This window comes from Zootoca vivipara, chromosome 13 (genome assembly GCF_965207765.1).
Source record: "Zootoca vivipara chromosome 13, rZooViv2.hap1.1, whole genome shotgun sequence".
Taxonomy (NCBI): domain Eukaryota; kingdom Metazoa; phylum Chordata; class Lepidosauria; order Squamata; family Lacertidae; genus Zootoca; species Zootoca vivipara.
The window spans coordinates 40,121,572-40,149,281 of record NC_142596.1 but is presented as its reverse complement, the minus strand read 5'-3'; the positions used below and the strand labels follow the sequence as shown (position 1 = coordinate 40,149,281).

The 27,710-nt window shown below is 43.9% G+C and overlaps 1 protein-coding gene across 3 annotated transcripts in view; it reads right to left on the bottom strand.

Annotated features, from left to right (window-relative positions):
* VPS35L (VPS35 endosomal protein sorting factor like) overlaps positions 1-27,710 on the bottom strand; it is an 83,281-nt gene that overhangs the window by 44,680 nt on the left and 10,891 nt on the right. For all 3 annotated transcript variants that reach the window (XM_060282388.2, XM_088657078.1, XM_035131197.3), the window contains exons 4-16: positions 26,909-27,031; positions 26,120-26,144; positions 24,743-24,819; positions 22,522-22,650; positions 20,225-20,309; positions 18,667-18,726; positions 11,713-11,809; positions 9,123-9,170; positions 8,503-8,596; positions 7,682-7,759; positions 6,043-6,165; positions 2,539-2,585; positions 1,078-1,189 (exon numbers count right to left, since the gene is read on the bottom strand). In XM_060282388.2, the coding sequence (XP_060138371.2) occupies positions 1,078-1,189; positions 2,539-2,585; positions 6,043-6,165; positions 7,682-7,759; positions 8,503-8,596; positions 9,123-9,170; positions 11,713-11,809; positions 18,667-18,726; positions 20,225-20,309; positions 22,522-22,650; positions 24,743-24,819; positions 26,120-26,144; positions 26,909-27,031 (1,098 nt within the window). The remainder of the gene's footprint in view (positions 1-1,077; positions 1,190-2,538; positions 2,586-6,042; positions 6,166-7,681; positions 7,760-8,502; positions 8,597-9,122; positions 9,171-11,712; positions 11,810-18,666; positions 18,727-20,224; positions 20,310-22,521; positions 22,651-24,742; positions 24,820-26,119; positions 26,145-26,908; positions 27,032-27,710) is intronic.

The following is a 27,710-nucleotide window of genomic DNA, read 5'->3' as shown; positions in this document are numbered from 1 at the left end:
ATCAGGCATCCCCAAACTTCGGTCCTCCAGATGTTTTGGACTATAATTCCCATCTTCCCCGACCACTGGTCCTGTTAGCTAGGGATCATGGGAGTTGTAGGCCAAAACATCTGGAGGGTCGCAGTTTGGGGATGCCTGTTTTAGATGAAGCATGTTTAAGGAGGCGTTCCTCCTGTTTGAGTAGGAAGTGGAGGTACCTCTTCTAAGATGGCATTTGCCACCTGCAGATTTTATAATCTGCCGTACAATTAATCAGAAACAGTATTTTAGTTGCTCGAGATGTTTAAATCTACAAACTGACTAAAATATTACACCTCTTCAGCAAGTCAGTTAGCTGCCAAGACAGAGACAGCCACTGGCAAAAGAAAAGGGGTGTTAAACAGATGTGCGATCCAAACAAGGATTTGCAGCTCTTTGCACTTATGTGACCTCCTTGCACTATAGCCTAGACCCAGTATACCTGAAGGAGCGTCTCCTCCCCCATCGTTCTGCCCGGACACTGAGATCCAGCGCCGAGGGCCTTCTGGCGGTTCCCTCGCTACGAGAAGCCAAGTTACAGGGAACCAGGCAGAGGGCCTTCTCGGTAGTGGCACCCACCCTGTGGAATGCCCTCCCACCAGAGGTCAAAGAGAACAACAATTACCAGACCTTTAGAAGGCATCTTAAGGCAGCCCTGTTTAGGGAAGCTTTTAATGTTTGATGGATTTCTGTATTTTTGTGTTTTGTTGGAAGCCGCCCAGAGTGGCTGGGGGAACCCGGCCAGATGGGCGGGGTATAAATAATAAATTATTATTATTATTATTATTATTATTATTATTATTATTATGAGGGGCAAGGAAATCTGTGCTCCTCTCATCAACCACAACAAATATGGCCAACTTTCAGAAATTATTAGATGATCTGGAGGGCTACAGACTCGGGTCTCATGGCAAAATGACACTATTTCCATGATATCCAGCAGCAATTAAGTGTCATACAAAAATATTTATCTATTGCAAAGTTATCCTGGCAACTACAATGCATGGCACTGACTAAGCGGAGAAGCTGCACAGCAGGAGGAGAGGGAAGGAACGTTACCTTGGGGAAGCCCGATTCATCACACTCCTTAATCATGCCAATAAAATCCATAGACCTTGCAGCAATAAATTCGGCTCTGAAGGCGGACATGACTGAATTCAACAGCAAGGCGCTAGAAGAAACATCCAGATTTAGACAAGATATAAAAGAAAAGGAAAAGGACTTTAGTTTTATTCTTTGCATTAGGACACACCCAGACTAGCAGGATTGTTGCACAAATCAACCAATAATTGCACAAGGAGAATTCACTGCATCCTATGACTATTATTTCCGACCCATGCATAAAAGCAGTAAAGATTATTGGGGGGGGGGGGAGTAAGGGATAAAAACACTTCCACAATAGATCTTAGCAGAAGTCTTGTTCTGTTGCCTCCTTTCCAGATACTGCCTTGCCTCTTCCCACTTCATGATCTGAGTTGACTACTTTTTATTTTTAAAAAAATCTATGTCACTGTGGCCAAAGACACTTTGCTAGTTCCTTTTCAGAGAAAGTTTAAACTGGCTGGCGGGCAGTGGGTCCTGGGTTTCCTGTCCCTTTCCCCTCCTTTTCTTTAAATGAAAAGTATTGGGATTTTCATTTGGTTTTTAAAACATTGTATGCAGAGCAGCTGGGTGCTGTCGTGACCTCTGACTCGGGCAACTATCCAGACACAGAGATGGAAGGTGATGAGATACTAGCTAAGGAGCTGAAACGAGTTCAAGGATCCGAGTTGGCTGCTGGAAATCTGGACACCACCTATGCATTTTGCCCTTAAATGGTGCTCGTTTTTTGGGTGGGGGTGGAATATATCCCTGTTATGCTATAGCAGGATGAGCCCTTTTCATCAATATTTTTTTATCTTCTGATGCATTTAAGATTCAGTACTGTATGCTTTTTTTTAAAAAAACGGCCTGTTGTTTTGGGACACACACACACACACACACACACACACACACCGGTAAGCAACAAGCGAATGTAACAAATAAATAAATTTGTTTTTTATTTTCTCCCGCTAAAGGAGATCTGAGGAAGATGCTTTTTTAGCACGTTGTGAACTTCTGCCCATCAAAGTAGGCTCGGCTGGGAAAGACTGACAAATGGAGTAACACAAAGGCATGTTTGTAACGTTCACAAAACGCAAATCCTTCAAAAGGTCCAGCTGAAGGAGGTTGACCAACCACAGGCAGAATTGGTTGATAGGTTTTTATATAAACACAGACTAACGTCCACACTTTTCCCCACATAGAGGGCTTCTCTAAACCCCATAGGACTCAACAGCAGCATTCAACTACCAATAGAGAAATAAAAAGGAATGTTTTGAATGAACTTGTCCCGCCTCCATTGTGGGACAGGGAGCAAGTCTTCCCCCCTCTCCATTGGGCTCCAGAATGAAGCCCCTTCCAGTAGGACTCCTGTAGATGTAAGGAAGGATCAGGGCCCTTCAGAGTTCCCCAAAAAAGCCTTGCAAGAAAACTACTTACTTGTTGCCTAGCTTCTTGCATCTTTCCATCATTTCCGTCAACAAAACCTACCAAAGATAAGTTCATGAGAATGAAAAAATAAGCACCCAACCAAAACATTCATTACTGCAACATAAAAAAAACCCCAGTCAACCATAACTTTCATTACTGGAACTTCAAATTACGCAGACTTATCCAATTGTGACCCTACAATGGGAAAGTGAAGTAGGTGCAGTTCGCCAATATTTCCTTTGTGGGAGATTCCGATTCCAAATCTCTCAGCCATTTTGCTTTTGAACATGAAGCAAGTAAGCATATTTGCTCCAGGTCAGATCAGATGATAGCACTACCTCTATACGGATGTTACCCTGGACCACTGCCATCTAAGTTGGTGGGCACCATTAGGCCTTTGAATGTTGAACAAAATCTGTGAAGAGGGAACCTACATTCAATCTGGTTGACCCGATGAACATACACAGGCTTCTAATAAGCAGCCCAACGTGATGAGGGTCCTTGGTTGTGTGGAAGAACCTATAAGAGTTCAGCTGAACAGGTCCCGGGTCCAGATTTTGTGGTCTGCCTTGATGACCCGTTGCTACTTAACAGACTAAAGGAACCTATCAGGAGTAGGCATGGACCAGTGGTACCAAGTAGTATGGGAAACAGCCTTACTAGAAAAACTAACCAACAAGCTGAAACTGGCGCGGGGACAAATAGAAGAGGATGCCTTCACCCTGGTATGGTTCCCCTTTATCACACACGCAGCCCAAGAAGATAACGACAAAAAATTGCCACCAGCATACAAATCAGTATGGCTAACCTGACCCAAAAATACCCACCTACCCCACTCACACATGAAAACAAAGACAATCATAGCCAATCACAAATGAACAACTACACCCTTGGCCAACCCAAATCTCTCTCACCATCAAAAGAACACAAGCAAAAGCTGACATCAAGCCCTACATTTATTAAGCAAAACAGAAACATCCTCACCTACTCTCACCCCCATCCACCCTCCCATCCCCTATCTACCTCGTTTTCCCTCTTTCTTCTTAGTGTCTTAACAAATGAAGCTGATTTGCAAAAATGATACATGTTAAAATATGAGAGACACTGCACCCTCCTTTGTAATTCAAGAAATCTTTAATAAAAAATATTTTTTTTAAAAAAAACAGACTAAAGGAACTCTCTCAAACCTATAGCATTTTAATCCAAAGCAAGACTCTTAAGACAATCTTCCTTATTTTTAGGAGGACAGAGACGAAATCAGTTCCTTGGCTCCACCTATCATTGCTCCATCGTTGTCTATTATTGCCTCTGGCTCCACCTAGTGTTGGTCTCCTTGCCTTCCACCCTCCACCACCACCCCTCTCAAAATCAGTGGACAGCAGCCACCTACCCTGCTGACATACACCAGTGTCAGGCAGCTTCCCATGTGCCTAAATCAAAGTTCTCACTGACTATCCACCCAGAAACTGATTTCATTCTGGCACACATAGTTACCCTACCTCTCTCATTAGCTAAAGGGCACCTGCCTTCCAAAAGACAGAGGACAGAGATTTCCAGTTGTCCGCTCCCATTCAGGGAACATCAAATCGATCACCCCTTGCTATCAGCTTAACAAAAGGATGGTCTCCCAGTAGCCATGGTCCTGTTCTTTTGCAGTGGGAAGAAGAAGAAAACAGGTTTCTTTGCAAAGCATATGATTTAAGGTGGTGGGAGGGGGGGGGGGGGAGAGAGATGTGGTGAAAAAACAAAGAGGCAAAGTCTAAGTTTGTGTAAGATTTTGCATTTCCACATGGCTGAATTGCCACTGGCTTGTTGTTTTTTAACGTTGGCACATGGTATAATACCTCGCTAGGAATTAAATGCTTGCTTAAGACTGTTTTGAGAAAAGTTATAACCGTTATGCTGGTAAGAGTTTAAAAATAAAAGAAAGTGTAATTTGCATGACCAAGGTGTGAAAGCAGTGTGAAGAACAACACTGGCAAGATCAAAAAGTAGGATAACAAGTTTCCTTGGTTTCTGCCAGGGAACATGCTGAGCTGTAAAAATAATAATAATCACAAATGCATTATGACTACTAGTTTAGGTTCTTTTTTAAGATTATTAAGCTGAAATCCTGCACTGACTGGCAGCAGCTTTACAGGATTTCAGATTGGGGACATTCCCAGCACTACGTGGAGATGCCAGGACCTTCTGAATGCAGATGCTCTACCACTGAGCCAGGGCCCTTCCACTAATAAGAACTGTATGCCGTTGTAAGAATGTTGGTTTATTTCTGTAGGTGCTTATGTTCCAATCCTGAGCACACTACTTTCCGCTGAAATCAATGAGATTAAGGTCACATCCATACCATATACTTAAAGTACAATTCTACCACTTTTAACAGTTGTGGCTTCCCTCAAAAGAATCCTGGACACTGTAGTCTGTTAAGGGTTTTCACCTCACAGAGCTACAATTCCCAGCACCCTTAATAAACTACAGTTCCCAGGCTGTCCATGACTGTATAAGAGGGTTCATTATTATTTTTTACCTGTATAATATGGATGTAACCTTTGTCCAAATCCTCTGTTAATGCTGGGAGGCAAGCAGGGGCAAGGAGAGTCTATAAATATGTATCACTCTCCAAGCTGGATGCCAATTTTGTATGGTTGCCTATTGGACAACTAGAGAGTTTATATAAATTTATATATTTAACTGATGTTTACTGTATCCTTAATGTTTGCTGACTGGGGTACTATTATTATTATTATTATTATTATTATTAAGTATTATTACAGTATTATTATAATATTTATTTTGCATTCATGTGTGTTTGTGTGTATGTGTGCATTTTTTTTGTCAAATTTGCAAATTTGGCACAAGAAGGATTGGTCAAACATTCTTCAGTTGAACAGTCTATGCTCTGTCTTTGCTAAATTATCGGTAACTAGATCATCCAAGCCAGGCAGCTGATTTGTGGGAACAGACACTATTTTGCAGAGCAGCAGCCTCAATTTCTAGAAATGCATCGGAACGCGGAAGCTACAAAATTTCCATCAACATTTATAAGCTTTGTTGTCAAAGTTGGCACTTATTTTGCACTCATGTCTATCATATTCAGCCTCCAGGTGCTTTGAAATGATTCTTCAAAGACCTCTCACTTTAAAAACAATTCTACAAAATCATGTGCCTCTTAAGCCACATTTCAATTTTACATTTAGTGGCTCTTTATAATTAACAACAGCATTAACAAAACTTTGCCTGCACATTCATGGGTGGTAGATGGTAGCTAGCTTTAAGAGAACAAGCCAGATCAATACATATTATTCACAGCACTAGAACTCTACCTGCTAATGGTGCCACCTATGTAACCTGAAAACTTCACTGATTTAGTTCCACTTTCTTGGACTGACATGGAAGAAGCAACAGATTCAGATATCAGAGGGTTTTTCCATTTATACAAAGTTCAAATGCTGTACTAGGCCTCCGTTCTGGTTAAACGTTAAAATCTTTCCACAGTCAAAGAGAGATCTTTACCTCTGCAGCCCGGTAAGAGATGCACTGTAGAATCCAATCTATTGCAGGAGAATAAAGGGTTAGATATGATGGGATCTCGACACACTGCACCACCAACTGATTCTGAACTGTATCCCCGTGAATCTGTTAAAAATATAAAAGATAAATCATGATGGGGGTAGGAAAAAATAATATTGTGCATTCATTAAGGAGTCAAAACATTCAACACTGACTTCAAGGAAAATTGTAGAACCCAAGGGTTGCATCCAATGATGGGATTGTTTTAACAGAAATTGCTTTCACTTGTGCAAGTTGGGACATCTGATTTTTACTTACACACACACACACACACACGAGAGAGAGAGAGAGAGAGAGAGAGAGAGAGAGAGAGAGAGAGAGAGAGAGAGAGAGAGAGAGACCCATGCCACTGAAGGAGCGTCTCCAACCCCAACGTTCAGCTCGGATACTGAGGTCCAGCTCCAAGGGCCTTCTGGCGGTTCCCTCACTGCGAGAAGTGAGTTTAAAGGGAACTAGGCAGAGGGCCTTCTCAGTAGAGGCACCCGCCCTGTGGAATGCCCTCCCATCAGATGTCAAGGAAATAAACAACTATCTGACTTTTGAAAGACATCTGAAGGCAGTCCTGTTTAGGGAAGGTTTTAATGTTTGATATTTTATTGGGTTTTTAATATTCTGTTGGGAGCCGCTCAAAGTGGCTGGGGCAACCCAGCCAGATGGGCTGGGTAGAAATAAATAAATAAAATAAAATAATAGTAATAGTAACAGTAAGAAGAAGAAGAAGAAGAAGAAGAAGAAGAAGAAGAAGAAGAAGAAGAAGAAGAAGAAGAAGAAGAAGTAGCTACTACAGCCACCTGCACCATAACCCATTCTAAGCCAGAGGCATCCTACAACCTTCAGTAACAGTGTTTGGGATGCCTTAAGTGGAAGGGAAGGGAATTAGTGGAAATTAGCAGAAATGCTTTCTGAGTTGGGAATATCCCAAATCCAAACAGCCATGAGAACTCCCAGGTCACACAACACTAGATTACTTGCTCCTCAATCCCCTATAGGGTTGCCAGACTCAATAGAGGACAGGACTTCTGTGCCTTTAATTGCCCTGCTCTCTTTTGAGTCTGGAAACCTTAAAGAGAAACCAGCAGACCCTTTGCTTCGAAATTAAACAAAGGGTCTGCTGGTTTCTCTTTCCAGACTCAAAAGAGAGCAGGGCAATTAAAGGCACAGAAGTCCTGTCCACTATTGAGTCTGGCAACCCTAATCCCCTACCTAGCTGCTTTCACCAAATCACACCCACCTGCCCCACACCTGATGTCTTATGTGATATTAGGTGTGGGCAGGTAATGATGCTGCTGCAAAGGAACTAGTGGGAGCTGAAAGTGTGTTTTCCATTTGTTCCTTCGCATGCAGAGTTCTCAAAGAGGCTCAGTGAATCCTTTTCAAGTTTTCAACTGATGTCAAAATGATGTCATGTGACTGACGTCATGTGACTGACAAGAGGGCAGCCCTGTCTGTCTGTTAAAGCTGGTCCACAGCAGGGTGGGGGAAGCAAGATTCCAGCTTGCAAGCTGTATCCTGTCCACATCTGGGCTAGGTGAGCAAACACACACGAAAAACACTCCCAATGTTTACAGAATCTCTTACTTACTTGCTTAAAAGTCAGAAGGAAGTCAAAAAAGTTCTTGTTGAGGTTCTCTTTCAGATGAGGAGCTACTTCCATCCCAACCTACATTCAAAGAGCCACATAAATTAAGCCTAGTCTTTGTCTCTTCAGCTGCAACACAATCATGTATATTCATATACCTATTGCAAGACTTGGGGGGGGGCATCCACTTTTAAATGGCACACAAGGAAATTAAATGAGTATTTAGACAAGGAAGTAATCATATGGTGCAAGGTGAGTGCACTGTAAGAAAGCAGAAGAATGCAATATATAGCCAGTGTAATATTTCCTAGAATTAGGAAGTTGGCTATTTCCTAGTCTACAGAAAACTGCAACAAAACTGGTCGGTCTGGAGACATTCTGCTGAGTCTGCCGGATTATCTAAGGTCAACCCTCCAAGGTCCTCTCTAGGCAATAAGAGATATTGGGCCAATTGGTATTATGGACAGGGGCTTTTCAGTGGTGACCCCATATTAATGGACTATTCTCCCCCAGGAAGAATGAATGGCCCTATCACTAGTGATTTAAAAAGGACTCGCAGTACCTTTCTATTTCAAACCTGCTTTTTCTTAATTATTGTATCTTAATGAAATTTTAATGCTCGATTTAAGGGATAATGTGCACTTTAAACGTTATAATTGTTTGCATAGTGTCACACTTAATTGTGCAGTTATTTTGTATGCTACCTTATGAGGGCAGTTTATAGATAGAATATTTTAAGAACTAAACCAAACAAATAACACAAACCAGGCGAATCGCCTTTTCATGGAACCGACGAAACAGCACTTTAAAGAAGAAAATCTTACTCTGCAGAGATACGCCCTAGCATAGACAGCAACCAAAGGATCTCCTATTCCTCGGATCATGGAGGTCAGCCGTGGGAGACATTCAGAAATTCCTCTGTAAAGATGATTTGAGACAGTAGGGGTTTTTATGATTAGCTTCACTTTCAGGTACCATTTCACCTCTTGGCAACTTAAAAGGCTGCAATTTATTTGACTCGTGATTTCAGCTGGCCAAGGGTAACATCAAATACTTGGCAAAAGGGGACAGTAAAATATTACTGCTGAGGCCACTGTAGAAAACAAAAATACAAAGCCCAAGACTAAAATGTAATAATACAGATTGGCAAATGAAATGGAGATAGCTTAGAACAGCAGCTTGTGTTATGGCTAGGGCATCCTGTGTTGAAAGGGCAGGGAGGGGGAGACAGAGTCAGAAATCCCACCAGACATGCCCAAGGCCAACATCCAACACAGTCTTCATATCCCAGGCATCTTTTTTCTGCTTTTAATTCAAAAGACACCACCAGTGTTCAATCAAGTCATTGGTAGAAGCTAGAAAAAATCTCTGGGCATAAATACTTTCCACACACCCCTCCCCCCCCTGCATTTTTCCAATATTCACCAAATATTACTAGCCTTACGTTTTGGAAAGAAATTTGTTGCACTTCAGTATTGCTGCTTCCACATAACTGGAATAAAGTGTCAAGGGGGGAAAGTTCAAAACAGTAAAGTCATTGGGATTATCCAAGGCAGAGAGACCCTGTGTAAAACTAAACCATGGTTTAACATAACAAAGGCAAACCTCAGAGAGCTTTGAACTCCCCTTTCTTCCTCTACTGTGATGGACAGAGAAGAAGAACAAAGATTCTGCTTTCACAGTGTATGAACTTCAGTTTAGTGTTGCATTGCCTCTGAACTATAAACTATAAACAAACTAAACAAGCTAACTTCAAACCATAGTTTTTAAGGAGCTGATTTGTCGAAGCAAGCTATAATTAAGACGAATCACTGTTTATAGTTCAGCTTCTTAAAACTATGGTTTGAAGTTAGCTTGTTTCAATCAATCATAGTTAAATTTGGCCATAGGTTCAGGTGACACGTTATCTATTATCTAGGGAAATAACATCTTAGGAGCTACAGTACAACTAACATCTGATGTTTCTTTCATTGACTGCAGACCTATATTCACTCCCTTGTTAATTTCACACTTTTGTGTTACCACTCCATTTATTATAATTTTCGCTGTTTGTTTTGTATAAATTGCTTTGATGTTATTATAATATTGTTCTCCAAATTCCATTTGCTGTAGTAACCCTTTCATAAACTTCCATGAGACTCTATCAAATGCTTTGTCAGCATCCACTGCCATTATGGCAGCCGGTTTTTCTATTCTCAAATCTAAATATTCTAGAAGATTAATTATAACTCTTGTATTGTATTGTTTTGTATGTGCCTGCCTGGGAGAAAACCTGATTCGTCTCTGTGTATAATTTCATTGAGTATATTTTTAGTTCTTTCTGCCAATATATGTGTATACAGCTTATAATCATTATTTAGGAGAGCTATGGGTCTATAGTTTATTTCTAATAAATCTTTTCCTTGTTTTGGTATAATTGTGATACAACTTTTTTTCCATGAGTCTGGCATTACTCCTTGTGACTGTATATTATTCATTACTTTCTTCAAGGGCTCAGCAAGTACAGGAGCTACAGTACAACTAACATCTGATGTTTCTTTCATTGACTGCAGACCTATATTCATTCTCTTTGATTAATAAACTTAATATTTTTTTCCAGTATTATGAGCCAAGGGAATTCTGAATAACCTATATCTGTCTCACTGATATTGCTACCTTGGTTCTCTCAGCCGGACTACAATGTCATATGCTGGTCATAGAATCACAGGATTGTACAGTTGGAAGGTTCCCCCAAGGGCCATTTAGTCCAACCCCCCTGCAGTGCAGGAATCCTGCCCACAGCCATCCCTGGGTGGGCTCGAACCACCAACCTTCTGGTTGCACTAACCCACTATGCCACTAGCCCCTCTTGGGGGAGTTAGCTAGGCAGAGACTAGAAGCTGTTAACGCCATACCCTAGCCTGAGATCTTCCCTCACAATAAGGTGTCTTACGGCTCTACGAAGTCAGCTATTGACCGGCGTATTTTAGAGAGGATCTAGTCCCAGTAGTGTGGCCAGAGCATCTGATTCAGCTTACCTGGGGGCTGGGTTGAGACAGGTAAAGGTGTTCCAAAGGACCCCAGGGACACTTACAGTGAGCTAGCATCAGAAAGGGAATTGCACCACTTGAGATGGGTGGCAGCTCTGCCACTGCCCAACCCCATTCTTCTCCTTCCTCCCATAGCCCACCACCCATCCTTCTCTTTCAACCCAATACTGTACATCCATCCCTCCTCATCTTTTTCTGCCTGCTACATTAGCAGTCACAGTGCTAATGGTTTCTCCACCGCCCACTGAAACCATCGCATCCTCCTCTTCCCTGCCTCTGGGCCCAAGAAGACCCTTCTCAGACCAATGCATTCTGGGTATGGAGGTCTGCAGAGGGCATGCGCCACTGTCATGGCTGAGAGAGGGTGACCTTGGGCCAGTCACTCTGTGAGCTTTGTGGCTTAGGAGGGATTTGAATCTAGGTTTCCTCAGCTTGGCCCAACTCTCTTAACCACAACTTCAAATCAGCTCCCGGGGCCGTACCCAGTGCTATTCCTACTCAAGGGTAGACCTGCTGAAATGAATAGGCAGGATTCCCCCAGCCCTGCCAATTTCATTGGATCTAGTCTGAGTAGAATTTAAGTTGGCTCAGTCTTTTCGACTTGCTTTTACTTCAAAATAAAGAGTAAAAATCGCAAACAACGGCTTAAGAAAGTCGCTGATAATAATCATATCGTTCTTGTGTGATAAAGAGCTCGCTATTTCGTATGTAAGTTATATGTGACACGTAAATTTTAAACTTGCTTTCTTGTTGAAAAGATAACCACATTTTATTTTATTTTTTAAAGTATGCCTTAGCCATAGGCAAAATCTAGTCTCCATTTCAACACTCAACTGTGAACTCTGTTGGCACCCTGGACAAGACCTACAAGGGGTCTTTTGATACTCCTATTTTTTTCATGCGGCAACACATAAGGCAACACTATGATTTATTTTTTTTAAAGAAATTCAAGCATTAAGCAGATAACGTTTTCATCATCTTAAAGTCTCCTTCGGAAAAGGATACAATCTGGGAATGAGCTCTCGAATGGAAGCAACCTTGAAGAACCAGTTTAAACAGGTTTCTTTGGCAGTATCAACCACACTTTCAGGAGTAAAATTATCTGATAAAACAAGACAAAAAGAAGATTAAAAACTAAGAACCTGCTTCCTTATTACGTTTCTGAATAAAATTAGCAGTAGCAGTGATTTAATTCACATAGTTCTGGGGGGGGGGGACGGCACTCAGAAGCACTGGTTAGAAAAATCACACACAAGAAGAGCTCTGTTGGAACCGAGGGAAGGCCTATTTTTGGTCTCTAAGGGCCAGAGGCACTCTGTTCTCACAGCGCCCCCCCCCGATACCTATGGGGACCCCATAAGCAGGCTATGAATGCAACAACCAATAGTCCAATTGAATATGATTATTTCAGGTCATCTGGACAACTGTCTGCCGAACAGAGCTGGACAGTAGTGGAGAACCTCTGTGGTCGATGAGCTGCATTAGACCTGGTACAGATCCCAAATTGACCCACCAGGCCTCTCCCCACAAACCACGGTCACACACCTGCCACACACCTGACATCACATGTGCAGATGTGGCTACGAATCCAAGTCACCTCCTGCAAACAGAGCCTTTTCCTCTTGCAAACAGACTTCGAAAGGGCTCCCTGTGAGATCGGCTGATCAAAGGTGGGCTTCCGGCACCAGTCAGCTGATTCAAAATTCTCTTCAGCTGAACTAGGGGTTCAACTTCTTTTTTTAATTAACGGGGAACAACATTTATTTACGCGTGCCAAACAGAAACACCAACAACGCATCATAAACACAAGTTGATAATTCCTCAGACGTTTTGAATAGTTCATTATTATTTTCAAAACTGTTGCATACAGGGCCAGAAATACTCCTCTGGTGTGCTGTATGAAAAATAAGACAGCTCAATTCTGCAAAAAAAAAAAAAGACAGCAACTGGTCTAAAGTCACCCAGTGAGCTTTGTGGATGAATGAGCCCATCCACTCATTCATATATTAGAGCCCATGCTCTACTATAACTAGGTAAAGGTAAAGGGGCCCCTGACCACCAGGTCCAGTCGTGTCCAACTCTGGGGTTGCGGCGCTCATCTCGCTCTATAGGCCGAGGGAGCCAGAGTTTGTCCGCAGACAGCTTCCGGGTCATGTGGGCAGCATGACAAAGCTGCTTCTGGCGAACCAGAGCAGCACACGGAAATGCTGTTTACCTTCCCGCCGGAGCAGTTCCTATTTATCTACTTGCACTTTGATGTGCTTTCAAACTACTAGGTGGGCAGGAGCTGGGACCGAGCAATGGGAGTTCACCCCGTCGCAGGGATTCGAACCGCCGACCTTCTGATCAGCAAGCCCTAGACTCTGTGGTTTAACCCACAGTGCCACCTAGACCATTGTACAATAGGTGACATTTGCATTTGCTGCTCCACCTACTACTGCCTCTGACCCTGCCGACCCCTGGCATGAGGCCCCCAATAAGGCACATGGCCCTTGGCCCCCCAAAAGGTTCCCCCAGACCCCAGTCCTGAGGTACAGTGATATACAAAGTACTGTATGTCATGTCCCTGGGAATAAAGGCCCCTGAATAAAATGGGATTTAACTCTGAGCAAGCATGCATGGGATTACATTATATCTGGGGCTACTACCATTCCTGCCTTTGCCACATTCACAATGTTTATTCACATTTTCTCCCTAGAGATTGTTTAAAAACACAGGCGGGGGGGGGGGAGTGGGCCTTGGAAGCTAACAGGCATTACGGGCCTAAAGCATGTTAGATCATCCACGTACAAAAATTTGCAGAGACTTAACTGCTCCAAGCCTTACTTTGCTGCCCATGAATCCAAAATAAAACCAATATGACACTGCAGAAGGAACAGTTACGTAACTGTCAATATTTAGAATTTGCTGTCTGCTTAAATTTTTGCCTTGCTGAACTTGGGGAATTAGGACTTTATGTGCCAGACAGGGCTCTCTCGCAGTATAGTAAGAATTTCAAGTGTGGGGTTCTCAGTGCTGGACATTATTGGTATCCTACAGATATATTTACCTATTTTTATACAATCCTAAAAATACTCGGAGTGGGAAGAAAATTAAATAATAAAACAGCCAATCAGAACCAAGTGAAAACAAGGTAAAACTAGAGCATCGGTTACTGCGCAGATCAATCCTAATCCTTGACCTGTCACATTGCAGGGGGATAAGATACCGTGACGTTTTCTCTCGGCTACTGTGAAGGTTCTCATCGTAGCCATGAAATGCATGGGCAGAAGCTAATGCCAGTGGTATCCCTGCCAACAGCAGCCAATATAAATCTCTGTAACGGGTTTTTTGGGGTGTGGCTGGGATAGGAGGGGATGCTTGGGCACAATCTAGGCTTCTCTGTCGTACCATGAAAACCAGTCGTTCTGCTTGTTAGCAATGTCACTTAAACAACACAGACGGGGGGCCCAGAGAGAAAAGAAATCCAGTGGGACAAAAGCAGTGTATAATATGAGAAAGAACTAGAGAGGTTTTGTCTTTCTTACATCAGGCCTTGTACATAGCAGGGATAGATATATAAAATTAAACATACAGCGGGAAACAGCCCATCACAGCACATGCTACCTCAGCAGACATCATGCTGCTGCACCTGGTTGCTAAGCAACACCTCCAGCCATTTCTCCCTTCTCAGTTAACTTGAACGCTAGCAGAGTTAACTCTTAGCTTACACACAGAATGATCTCTGCTGCGGCACTTCCAATGCTACTGTGTTGTCACCCCCACTTCAGCAGCAGCAATGTGCATAGAGCATAGCTGCCAAGTTATCCCTTTTTTAAAGGGATATTCCATTATGCTGAATAGACTTCCTCGCGAGAAAAGGGAAAACTTGGCAGCTATGGCACAGAGCAGGAGCTCCACTACTCTACTCAGTCCTGCTGCTCTGATCTAGGAGTTAAGATTGAAGCCTTAGACTGGGAAGACCTACCGTAGGTTAAAATCACTACTTCACCAGAAACTCACCAGGAGACCGTGGCACAAGTACTTATTCTTCTCTCTTTTGGCCTATCCTGCCTTACAATGTTGTTTTAAGAATAAACCAGCCCTTTCTGTTATTTCAAAAGCGATATTTCCTTAACTATTCAGATTGGAATCCACTATTAGGAACATCAGTTATTAGTTCAGGAGAGAAATTGCAAAGATACCATCACTAAGAACATAGGAAGGCTCCTGGTGGATCAAGCCAAAGACCTTTCATCTAATTCACCATCCTGCTTCTCAAAGTGCTCAGCAAGAAGTCTCTGGTAAGCCCAAAAGGAGGACAAGCTCCCTAAGTTGGTGAATATCACCACATCTTGTGGAAGGAAGTTCCATAGTTCTAAGCACAGATAAAGGCTGCAGCTTCGTCAAAGGCATGGGTTTGAATTCCACCGCTGAGAGTAAATTGAGTGGCAGCTGTGCTCAAGTTGTCTATGGAGCTGGATTTAGGCTCCAGGGATTTCAAATTCCACAGCTACCAAGATATATTTTATCTTGGTAGTGTGCTCAAGAATTTTAAGGTGCTGGATTCTGGCTCTAGTCTCTTCGGCAGCATGGGTTCAAATCCTACCACAGCCAGTATGCTTAGTGGACGGACTGTGGTGAAGTGCCTGCTTAGAACGAAAGAAGTGCCACATTCCATTCACGACACCTCCAGCTGGGCTGGGAGAGACCCCGGCCTGCAATCCTGGAGCCACTATGGTTTCAAATTAGACGGGCAACAGCATGTTGGGATTCCTGCATTGGAGGGGGTTGGACTGGATGACCCCCCCGGGGTCCCTTCCAACTCTACAATTCTATGATTCGTTGCCAAGTTGGCATAGTCAATACTCAGCAAGATGGACCAATGGTCTGACCAATTGTAAAGATCAGCACACACTTTTCATGGGGAGAGTCCCAGATTTGATTCCTGGCATCTCCGGTTGCGATACTTTATTAAAGCTTTATACCGGCTTCCCTCCCAGGCAAGAAACAACAAAACATGTAGCAGAGCTGGGAGCAGGGGAAGGACAACGTGAAGATCTGGATAGCCACTGCCAATCCAAAAAGGCAATACTGGGAGAGAGGGATAAACAGCCTGACCTTGCAATAAAGCCAGCTCCCTATGCAACAGCAAGGCACACCGCCAGTCTTTTCACAATCTGGTTGACCCATTTTGGGGCCATCAGGTGCCTCGGATGGAGGAGCTTCTTTCGAGAAGGTGCTTTTGCTGACATACCTTGCGCTAACAAATGAGCAAATCGGGACTCATCCAATGGAAGCAAAGTGGGTCAAAGTGATTTGATATGGGGGGGGCGGGGGATCTCTGCGTTCCGAGCACCTTTCCGCCACAGAACAAAGCAGAAGCGGCAGAAGTTCCTGTTCAACTGAACTGGAGCAGGGACTGCCGCTTATTATTCTGCTGCTATGCTGTTCTTTCCTCAAAAACGCCGAGCCTGTGCAGAAACTCAAGGGGGTGGGGGGGAGAGAGAGAGACTGCAATTCTCTCCCATTTGGCAACAGCCCACCCCTAAGCGCTTGAGGACTTTTACGTAACGAAGCACAATGGGGACCCGGAGTTCTTAAGTTCAAGCATGCCCTAAGTGCCAAGGCAGTTAAGGACAAGACAGTGAGCAGCAGCTGTTGGGAGAGACGGTGCAATAAATAAGACTTGGATTAGGAACGTAAAAACAAGATTTAAAACTGGCTTCTTGCAAAAGAGGTACAGAAAATGGCACACACACACACCAGAATCAACCTTATCTATAAAATATAACAACGTATTGAATTGCACTGATTTCGAAGCCAGGCTAGCCTCATTGGCACGGCCATAAAGCACCGGTTTCATTATCAGAGACAAAGAGAGTCCCTTCGAAACCTCTGCAATTATCCCCTCTCCCTTCCCTGCTTAGGTACATCTGGGTAAGCACAGTCTTCAGCTGCAGCCTCGGTTTCCTGCAGGCAGGGGGGCTCCGGTGCTAAATCAGAAGTTTTTCCTTTTATTGGAATGGAAAGAATGAGAACAAAATACCAATGAGCACGTTCTTGCTTTGCACACAGCTGCTCAAGGCACAGCGGCTCCGCACAGGAAATTGCGCCTGTTTACACACACTGCGCCAGAGTCTCTCATGCCAGCGTGATTGCTGTAGGGATTTTCAAGGCTCCTGTGTTTTTATTCTTTTTTACTGTTTGCTCGTCCTTTTATACAGGAGTCCTGTGTAAGTGGAGGGCGATCTAGCCTCAAAAAAAGGGAGCATACTAAATGAAACGGGAACATGCGTTGCATCATGTGCCTGTGTGTCTGTCTCTCTCTGTATACACACACACACACATTTACATGCATCTAAAAGAAATAAAAGAAAGGCAGCTGCGTTATAGCAAACCATTCCACTGGTCCACCTCTCCAAAGTCTCACACAGGAGTCTTTTTCAGCCGTACCAGGAGATGAAGGGACTGAATCTGGGACAAAGTATTTGATCTACCACCTAGATATGGTCCTTCTCTCAAGACACACATGTACCATAGGAGACCAGAGACATCCACTATTTGCACAAGCATACATGTGTGCAAATGTGCTCTGCAGGGGGTTAGACTAGATGGCCCTCAGGGTCCCTTTCGACTCTACAATTCTATGAAACACACCTCTCATGCACAGACAACCTCCTACACGCGCGTGCACACACCAGTACAGAATAAAACCAAACAAAACCAGTATAAGTTACATTGAAAGTAAGCAGACCCTAAAAGACAATTCACTTCTTCCCCTCAACATAAGCATGATCACCAAAGGATTACCCAGATAAAATAGCAGCTGCTGCAGGAGGAGCTAACATTCAAATGTCTGGGCAGAAGGTGTCACTGTCAGCGCCAGGCAAGGCAGTCTGGAGAAAGAATTCCACTGACGGGGCCAATACTAAAAAGATCTGTTCTGTTGTTGCCGCATTCTGCCAGTGAGGAAACACAGTGAAGGGCCTCTGGTTATCTTGGTAGGCAAGGTAACAGGGTCCCAAACTGTGACTTTATAAGGTTAAAACCATTGCTTTCAATTAGGTTCAGAAAATTAAACGCCAGCAAGCGCTATTGGGCCAGAATTGACGTTACACATTCAGACCATCTGGTTCCCCTCAACATTCGGCTTTTGTCAAATTCTGCATCAGCTGCAGTTGCTAAAAAGTCTTCCAGTGCAGCCCCACAAACAACACACTGCAATAATCCGTAACAGATAGACGTGTTCATATTATGTAATTTTCAACAATACTGAATTTAAAAGCCTGAGCCCAAAGTCTGCATGTTTAGTTATTTTTTTAAAGTATGTAAAAAGGTAAAGGTAAAGAGACCCCTGACAGTTAAGTCCAGTCGCAAATGCCTCTGGGGTTGCGGCACTCATCTCGCTTTATTGGCTGAGGGAGCCGACGTTTGTCCGCAGACAGTTTTTCCGGGTCATGTTGGCAGCATGACTAAGCCACTTCTGGCAAAACCAGAGCAGTGCATGGAAACGCCATTTACCTTCCCGCCGGAGCGGTATCTATTTATCTACTTGCACTTTGATGTGCTTTCGAACTGCTAGGTGGCAGGAGCTGGGACTGAGCAATGGGAGCTCACCCTGTTGCAGGGATTCAAACCGCCGACCTTCTGATCGGCAAGCCCTAGGCTCAGTAGTTTAGACCACAGCGCCACCTGCGTTCCTTAAAAGTATGTATATATTGCTAACTCATACAGAAAACATCTAAGCAGTGTGCAGCAAATATAAAACCACAATAAAATATAAATTTCACAGGGTTCAACTGTAACAAGTATACATATGATTATAACCTAAGGGGTGTAGTCAATTATGTTTTATTCAATGTAAACCCACTGGAATTAGTGGATATGACCAATTCCAATGGGTCTACTCTACTCTGAGTAAAATTTAGCTAGGCACAACCCTAAATCTGCAAGTAAGTAGCACAACAATAGTGTTACCTGGTAAGGAGCTGCGATTATCAGTGCACATGGAAAAAATTCTTTCATACACCAGCTTTCCTGCAAGGATTTTAAAGAAAAAGCTATTTATTCTTATGCATTTTAAGATACAAATTTAATGAACATAAACAGTAAGATAGAAACAGTTGAGATTTATGGGCTAGAGAGAATACATCTAGTCTTCAACAAGACTTCTATTCTAAATCCAGATTGCAAATCACATTAAAAGCAAAAGTTGGGTGGAGAATTTTGAGGGGCCATTTGCAAGAGCTCTAGTTTTCAACTTGCCAAATGCAACTGCTTCCTGTTACATTATGCTGTCATCTAGTGGAGCCAAGTAGGCAACTTTAGTACGGTACTTCCTTTTGCACTTAAAACACCACTTCAAAGAAATGATTTGCCTCCCATTTTCACTGAATGCAACATGGAAAGGAACATTTATTTTTCTCTGTATGTTTTGTAAACAGCTTAGAGGTCAATTTTGTTAAACTGACTGTAGTAAAACCTCTAAGCTGCTTACAAAACTGGAGGTTCCCCCACCCCTATTGTAGATCCAAAATGTCACCCAGAATGGAGATAAACTCAGGGAAGGCAGGGCTCTCTCCCAGCCCTTCCTGGAGATGCTGGGGACTGAAGCGGAGACCTTCTGCATGCAAGGCAAATGTTCTGGCCCTGAGCTACAAGCCCAATGTATTCCTGTAGACCAGGCATGTCAAACATGCGGCCCTCCAGATGTTTTGGCCTACAACTCCCATGATCCCTAGCTAGCAGGACCAGTGGTTGGGGAAGATGGGAATTGTAGTCCAAAACATCTGGAGGGCCGCATGTTTGACATGCCTGCTGTAGACAAAGACTGTACAAAGGACAGAAAGAGAGCCCTTATTCCTGGGGGAAAAAACTCTAAAATATTATCGAATGATGTTAATGTGCCATTCCCAATGACGGAGGCCCAATTGCAGTCTGAACTCCAAGTCAGCTCAGATTCAATGGTGTCAAGCACAGCTCAGTCTCAGTTGCCACGGACAGGGAATAAGTGGCACATGACAGCTCTGCTTCCATATCAGGGTATGATTGGTGTCAGGTACCAGGCAAGGGATGAAACACCTTGAAATTAGGCTCAAGACATCTGCAGATGTTGTCCTAATGCTACTTTTGGCTTGGATCCACAAAAACTATGATGAGAGGTTGCAAGGCAGATCATGTTGCTCAGGTCACGTTTATTGAGTCCAGGAAAGAACATCTGGTACTCTCTTTTATCTAACTGAACAAAGACATTTCACGGGGGTGAGCAGGTTTCAGTCGGTCAAGTCCTTTGAAAGGGAAATGTCCAGTGTGCAGGGGGACAGGGCAGGAAAACCCACCACAAAATGCATTTCAAAGAAGATGATGCCACAAACAAGGCAGGTCCTTGCAGCTTCGATGCAACGGAAGGGCCGGATTATTTCATAGGCAGCCTTCCAGGAGCCACAAACCAGTGCAAGGTTTTTGTTGTCTTCCAAGTTCGCACTTAAAAATTTCAACCTGAAAAAGGAGAGACGTTTGAGAGGTCTGCACTTACCAAATGTGTCAAGTATGTCTGTTATTAAGACGAACTTGCTTGGATAAAACTGAATCACCGTTGTGTCTGAAAGAAGTTTAGAACACTAAGGAGGGAAAGGAGCAAAAAGAGATGACTAAGTTCACGTAGTAAAGAAAATATCTACACTAGGAAATCATTCTGAAGTGCCAAAAAGGGGATTCAAAACAGCATGTGACTAAGGGAGAGGCTACAGCACAGTGATACATGGTTTTGTATGTAGAAGTTACCAAGTTCAATCCCTGGAAAGACCTATACTTTAGCTCTGAAAGAGGCGCTGCCAGTCAAAGTAGACTCTACTGAGCTAGATGGGGAAAATATATGAGCTAGTAGTCTAAGGCTGCTTCCAATGATCATTCTGAAAATCAAACAGCAAAAGGCTGCCCAAAACATAGTGTTTTACTAACTCTCTTTAAACACAAAAGGAGTGGGCTTAGGAGGCTTCAGGGAGCTAGCTGTACAAGTTGGTGTTACTACTAAAAAGGCCCTGTTACTGGTACTGCTTGTCTTACCTATGAACATTGGAAGCTGACTTTATACAGAGTCAGAGCACTGGTCCATCTAGCTCTGGATAGTTAAGTCCAGTCAAAGGCGACTATGGGGTTGTGGCGCTCATCTCGCTTTTAGGCCAAGGGAGCCGGCATTTGTCCGCAAACAGCTTTCCGGGTCATGTGGCCAACATGACTAAACTGCTTCGGGCACAGTGGAACACCATGACGGAAACCAGAGCACATGGAAATACTGTTTACCTTCCCGCCACAGCAATACCTATTTATCTACGTGCACTGGTGTGCTTTCAAACTGCTAGGTTGGCAGGAGCTGGGACAGAGCAACAGGAGCTCACCCCATCGCGGGGATTCGAACTCCCGACCTTCTGATCGGCAAGCCCCAAAGGCTCAGTGGTTTAGACCACAGTGCCACCCGCGCCCCTGGTCCATCTAGATCAGTGATGTCAACACCAACTGGGAGAAGGTTTCAGACAGGGGACACCCCTAGCCCTACCTAGAGACACCAGGGATTAAAACTGGGACAATCTGCATGTACAGGAGGTGCTCTGCCCCGAGCTACAATTCTTCCATAATATGCCCCAGATATAGATATATAGATATACCAGGTGTCATTTCTCCCTAAAGGATAAGCAATCATAATTAAAACAGAGGGACCGAGCCCCTCCAGGTTCTCACAACTGTTGGCCACCTCTGCATCCCCATGGAACTAAAAGCAAGCACACCCAAAGATCCTGTTCAGACCACCCTCCTGCTGCAACAACCAGGGACGAACAATTAAACAAAAATTGGTACGACTGCCTTTCCAAGCATTCCTTCTCCTCCCCACTTCTGCGTAGCCTATGAGGCCCTTTCAATTCCACTCTGCCTCCTGCCCTAGAAGGTGCAATAGGCAGAGGATGGGAGAGTAGAAGAGGCAAACAACCAGCAGGTGGGTGGAAGGGAGCCTGGCAGGTCAGCGGGTAGCCACCCAGAGGCTGGCATCACAAATTAGCATCGTTGTGCATCTGCTGAGGCTCATTCACCAGCGCCAGTCCCTGCTCCTCCTCCTTCCTGTGGCTGCTTGTTTGCCTGACTTTACCAAGGGGGTGAGCAGCGAGAAGGGGCAAGACAAGAGCCTCCGTTCGTTTTTGCCTTCTCCAGCTGCACACACAGCATACATTAAAAGCACATGATTTGCCCCCAAAAGAATCCTGGGAACTGTAGTTTACCTCTCACAGAGTTATGATTCCCAGCACTCTTAGCAAAATGCAATTCCCAGGATTCTTTCGGAGTTGGCATGCATTGAAAATGCATGGTGTATATGCAGGCCTAAGTTTGGATGGCTCCGTGAACTGGGGCCCATGATTGAGAAACCCGTTAGGCCACTTTCTCAAAGCCTGTAAGTGATTTGGGGGAAAGAGGCGTGAAGGCTCCGACAGGGTCCTACAGTCCTTCTCTCTCCTTCCCAAAGCTGGGCAAGCACTTTCCAGACTGGTCTTACCTATGAACATTGGAAGCTGCCTTTCCGGACCGTGCCAGAGCCTCGTGCCGCCTTCACAAAGCCATATTACCAAGGTCCGCCCCAGGGTAACACCATCAAGAAAGAGGTGGGTCTGGCTCAGAGAGAGGGGCCCATTGAAAGCGTCTTGATCAAGGGCCGAGGGTCAGGACTGCTCCCCGGCGTCCTTTTGGAGCCCAACAGAGTCAACAGCACCTTAAACACGCAATTTTCGCTATGCTTTAACCCCAATCATTATGATGCGCAGAACACGCACAACATGTAATGCTAACCTGTATGACTATCTTTAGAGCTTTCACTTTTTGATCCGAGGCCCAGGCATCCTTCAAAGACTGATTGAGTTCTTCAATCCGGTTTGTATAATCTTGCTGAGTCAAGTTTAACAGCTCCTTTTGTGACCCCTGGGGGGGGGGGGAATGGAAGCAGTGTGCGAAACAAGTGAATTTATAAACATATAAAAAACAAGGGAAGCTTCTCTTTTTTCAAGAGCTTCCTCCTCCCCCTTTGGCATCTGCAGAGCTGCCAAGTGGCAGATTACATAACGAAACTATCATTGAAATTCAAGGGCAGTTGGATGAGTTTGGCTCTCCTTTGAAGCAGCCCAGCAGCATCCTCTGCAGTCAAAGAGCACCACCGGGCTGGATGATTTACCCTCCGGCAGAATCTCTTGATATTTATATTGCTACAAATTGCAGGATCAATGCATCAAATGCTGTGCTTCTCAGGAAGCCGGTGTACATTGGGAAGTAGAGTGTGGGAAGACGGATATTATTAAGCTTTTTTATTATATTTTTAAAAAAACTAGATATCAAGCACTGGGCCACTGGAGGGCTCTGCTGCTGCTCTTGTTTTGAATAAATATTGTTAAAATCATGAAATGTGACCTGGAAATAAAGTGAACCAAGAGAATCAAAGGGTTTCGGAGGAGGGGTCTGAAAGCAGGCACAGGCAAACTCGGCCCTCCAGATGTTTTGGGACTACAACTCCCTTCACCCCTAGCTAACAGGACCAGTGGTCAGGGATGATAGGAACTGTAGTTTGCCTATGCCTGGTCTCAAAATCATATCATTTAACCTGCTAACACCAAAGTCACCTTATTGTTCACCTTATTTAGAAACGTTTCTGCTGTAAAACCTTTTACAAAACTTCTCACACACAGCTGCCCAGGCAACCCAATTTATAGCGTGCATTCGTCTGTTTTTAACTGTTATTAGTCTGTAGTTTTATGTTTCATGATTTTATTCTGTAAGCCACTTTGATACTTTTATGATGTAGTGGTATATGAACATGAACTAAATAAAATTACTGACTAATGGCATTGCCTCCTCTTTCTACATACCCTCATTTAATCCCATTTTTGACCACCCAACAGCAAAAAGGATGAGGGGTTTGTTTCTTGCTGCATGTAGCTAAGTGGGGCCACTTCATGGAGAAAGAATGGATCCGTTTCTCCCTTATTGCTATCCAGGGGAACCCCACCCCCTTGGATCCAGCATCCAGATTCTGTAGGACCTACTGCCAACCTTTAAACCCATGGCACCTATTTTTTCTAGAATAAACAGCACTGTTGCACATACACAAGACAGCTTACATCAAGTCATGGGCTAAACATTTGGACCCTTAAAAGTTTAACAGACCAGACTATCTCAAGAATCACCTTCTTCAATAGAACTTAATTCACCTCCTGAGGGTCTACTTTGGGAGCCACAGCATCAGAAACACAGCAGGTGGGTACTCAAGTTATGGCTTGTTTAGCTGTGGCAGCCAATAATAAGCTCTTAGAATCACAGAATTGGGAGAGTTGGAAAATGCCCTAGTGGTCATCTAGTCCAACCCCCTGCAATGCAGGGATCACACAGCTAAAGAATTCCTGGCAAATGACCATCCAACCTCTGTTTAAAAACTTCCAATGAAGGAGATCCCACCACCTTCTGGGAAAGTCTGTTCCAGTTGAACAGCTCTTGCCACCAGAAAGTTCTTTCTGATGTTTGGTCGGGATGTCCTTTCATGTAATTTGAATCCATTGGCTCAGGTCCTGCCTGCTGGAGTACCAAAAAACAAGCTTGCTCCATCTTCCATGGGACAGCCCTTCAGACATTTGAAGATGGCTATCATATCTCCTCTCGGTATTACCATCTCTAGGCTAAGCATACCCCAATTCCTCAACCGTTCCTCATAAGGCTTGGTTTCAAGACCTGATTAGTTGTGGCTCCTGGGAACTTGAATAGGCTCTTAAGAGAGGTCCACCCACTCACTTCACTTTTTGCATGAAAGCAAGCAGCAAACACCCTTTATCTCAGCAACTAATTTTTAGATTGCCATCCTTTCATTTATTTTGCCCTTGTTTTTTCCAGTCTGAAAACTGCTGCTGGCTTTATTGCTGTTTTGTTCTCATTCGTCTATTTTGTTCCTTCTTGCGAGCTACCCTGAATATTTTATTTAAAAAGCAGAATGGTGGGGTATAAATGTAGGAAAATGAAAGCGCTCGCTCACCTCTTCGAGATCATCCAGCTCTTCCAGCCTTGTCCGCACCTTCTCAGAAACTGCTGATCCAGGAGTTGTTGCTTTTCCTGAAGGGAATCACATACTGGAATGCTTTAAACTGCAACAGAGCTCGGTCAGCAAAGCATGAGACTCTTAATCTCAGGGTCATGGGTTGGAGCCCCACATTGCACAAGAGATTCCTGCATTGCAGGGGGTTGGACTAGATGACCCTCATAGTCACCCTTCCAACTCTACAAGCCTATGATCCTACAAAACCATTTCCAAACAAGCCACTGAATAAATTTGGGAAGATGGGATTTGTAGCTAGTTTGGGACTGATGTACAGGCAGTGACAGTTTTAGGTGCATCCCATATGTGCGTGATTCTGCATACAGCCAACCGCAGATGTGAACCAAAAGGTCACAAAAACGGGCAGAACATGGCGGGGTGGGAGAGGAACAGGGGAAGAATGGAGCGGCCTTACGCAGGCCCCGTCGACGCACATGGGGCTCTGGAACGTAACCCCTGCACAAATCGGTCGCTACCTGTAAAGAACAGATAAAGGTAAAGGGACCCCTAACCGTTAGGTCCAGTCGCGGACGTCTCTGGGGTTGCTCATCTCACTTTACTGGCCGAGGGAGCTGGCGTACAGCTTCTAGGTCATGTGGCCTGCATGACTAAGCCGCTTCTGGCGAACCAGAGCAGCACACGGAAATGTTGTTTACCTTCCCGCTGTAGCGGTACCTATTTATCTACTTGCATTTTGACGTGCTTTCGAATTGCTAGGTTGGCAGGAGCAGAGACCGAGCAACGGGAGCTCACCCCGTCGCGGGGATTCGAACCTTCTGATCGGCAAGCCCATGCCTAAATCAGTGCTTCTCAAGCTATCTGATGTGATGGACTGGCTATTTTCTGCCCCAAAATACCAGGGACCATACCATGCTTGGTCCCTAAGCCATCCTACCCAACCTGGACTGTGGTGGAGTTGCTAGGGACCTGCAGCTGATTGCTCGTGGACTGGTACCAGTCTACAGACCACCACTTTGAGCAGCACTAACCTAAATTACGTCTTTAAACGGGACAATGGCTACTGAAACTTTGTGTTTCTGTCAGATTATTGAGATATTTTGCACATAGCTGCCAAGTTTTCCCTTTTCTCGCGAGGAAGCCTATTCAGCATAAGGGAAAATTCCTTTAAAAAAGGGATAACTTGGCAGCTATGTTTGCACCTAATTTCCAGCTTTTCTCATAATCATGCACTGTGGAATATTTATGTGGCAATTTCAATATTCCTATAAGCAAGTAGGAAAATAGAAAACAATTCTATGACACGTTTAAAACATTTCCCCACCTTCCACAGTGCTACATATTAAAGTGACCACGTACCTTTTTCAGATCCCATACACAAGTTCTGCAATGAAACAAAACATTTGTTTTCAAAAGTAATAATCCCCAACAGCTGACAGGTGTAGTGGTATAACAAAAAGCCAGAACATTGTGAACCATGATAGCTTGCAATTAAAAGCTGTTAAGAGTTCTTAAGAGTAGGATGTTAAACTTTTATTTTAAATATTCAGGGATAAGAGGGATGTTGTGTTTTAACATCCTGCCCGAGGAACAGTTCTGAGATTCTCAAGCTCATGCAATACATTGTTTCAGATGTAAAAGTGTGGTTTTACGTTAACCATGATAAAAGACAGGGCACATGGGATGAAGGCTTTTGTTAGGGCAAAAGGTAAATATGGATAAATTCTTGGTCATGTCTGTTCCTTTTAATGGGATATGACTATCACTGGATACAACCCCAAGTTCAGTAGTGCTACTTTAGGATGCAATCCTAAACCCACTTACTGCCCAATTGAATCCAATGGGGCTTCCTTCTGAGTAGGCATGGTTACACTGCTATTTCCACCCCCACCCTTCCCTCCCATGCACTAATTTTTAAGTGCCTTTAGGAATAAATATGCACAACAATTCAGAAGGATGCTATGCTGTTTTCTCAATGGCTTAAAAATGAACATTACAAACATCTGCTATGCTGAAACATATGTGCTTGCACACCCAAAAAGACTGGACCTACTTTGTTGATATTATTATTGATATTATTGTTGTTGTTGTTGTTGTTGCATTTATACCCCACCTTTCCTCTTGAAAAATAACCAAACATTCACTCACAATGGAAAGCTTTTCGTTTGTTGTGTACCGAGCAAGGATGTCAGCCCGTTTGCTCGACCAAGGCTCAAAGTCACTTCCAACAGCCAAGGAATCATCTTTATCCCGTTTCTTTCTGGCACTCTCCTGCAGAGGAGAGAGAAGCGAGGCACAGAATCCTCCATGTAAATGAGATGTTTGGCCTCTGGTATGGTTTTGTAAAGGCATATTTCATCATTTTAAAATACTGATAAATCTCACCCATGTTTTTCAGGGCAAGGGCGGCATTCACTTTACAGACACGCCCGTGGTGGGCAGGGCCAGAGGCATATGTGGGCAGAGCAAATTCTATCTTTGTGCAGTAGGCTGGCTCCTACACACACTTGGACAGCCCTCTCTGTCCTCCAGGCAAGCGAGAGACATTATCCTAGCTGATGCAGCAGCTAAAAAAGCCAATGCAATTCTGGGCTGCATCAATAGGAGTATAGCATCTAGATCAAGGGAAGTAATAGTACCACTGTATTCTGCTCTGGTCAGACCTCACCTGGAGTACTGTGTCCAGTTCTGGGCACCACAGTTCAAGAAGGATACTGACAAGCTGGAATGTGTCTAGAGGAGGGCAAACAAAATGGTCAAAGGCCTGGAAACAATGCCTTATGAGGAACGGCTTAGGGAGCTGGGTATGTTTAGCCTGGAGAAGAGAAGGTTAAGGGGTGATATGATAGCCATGTTCAAATATATAAAAGGATGTAATATAGAGGGAGAAAGGTTGTTTTCTGCTGCTCCAGAGAAGCGGACACGGAGCAATGGATTCAAGCTACAAGAA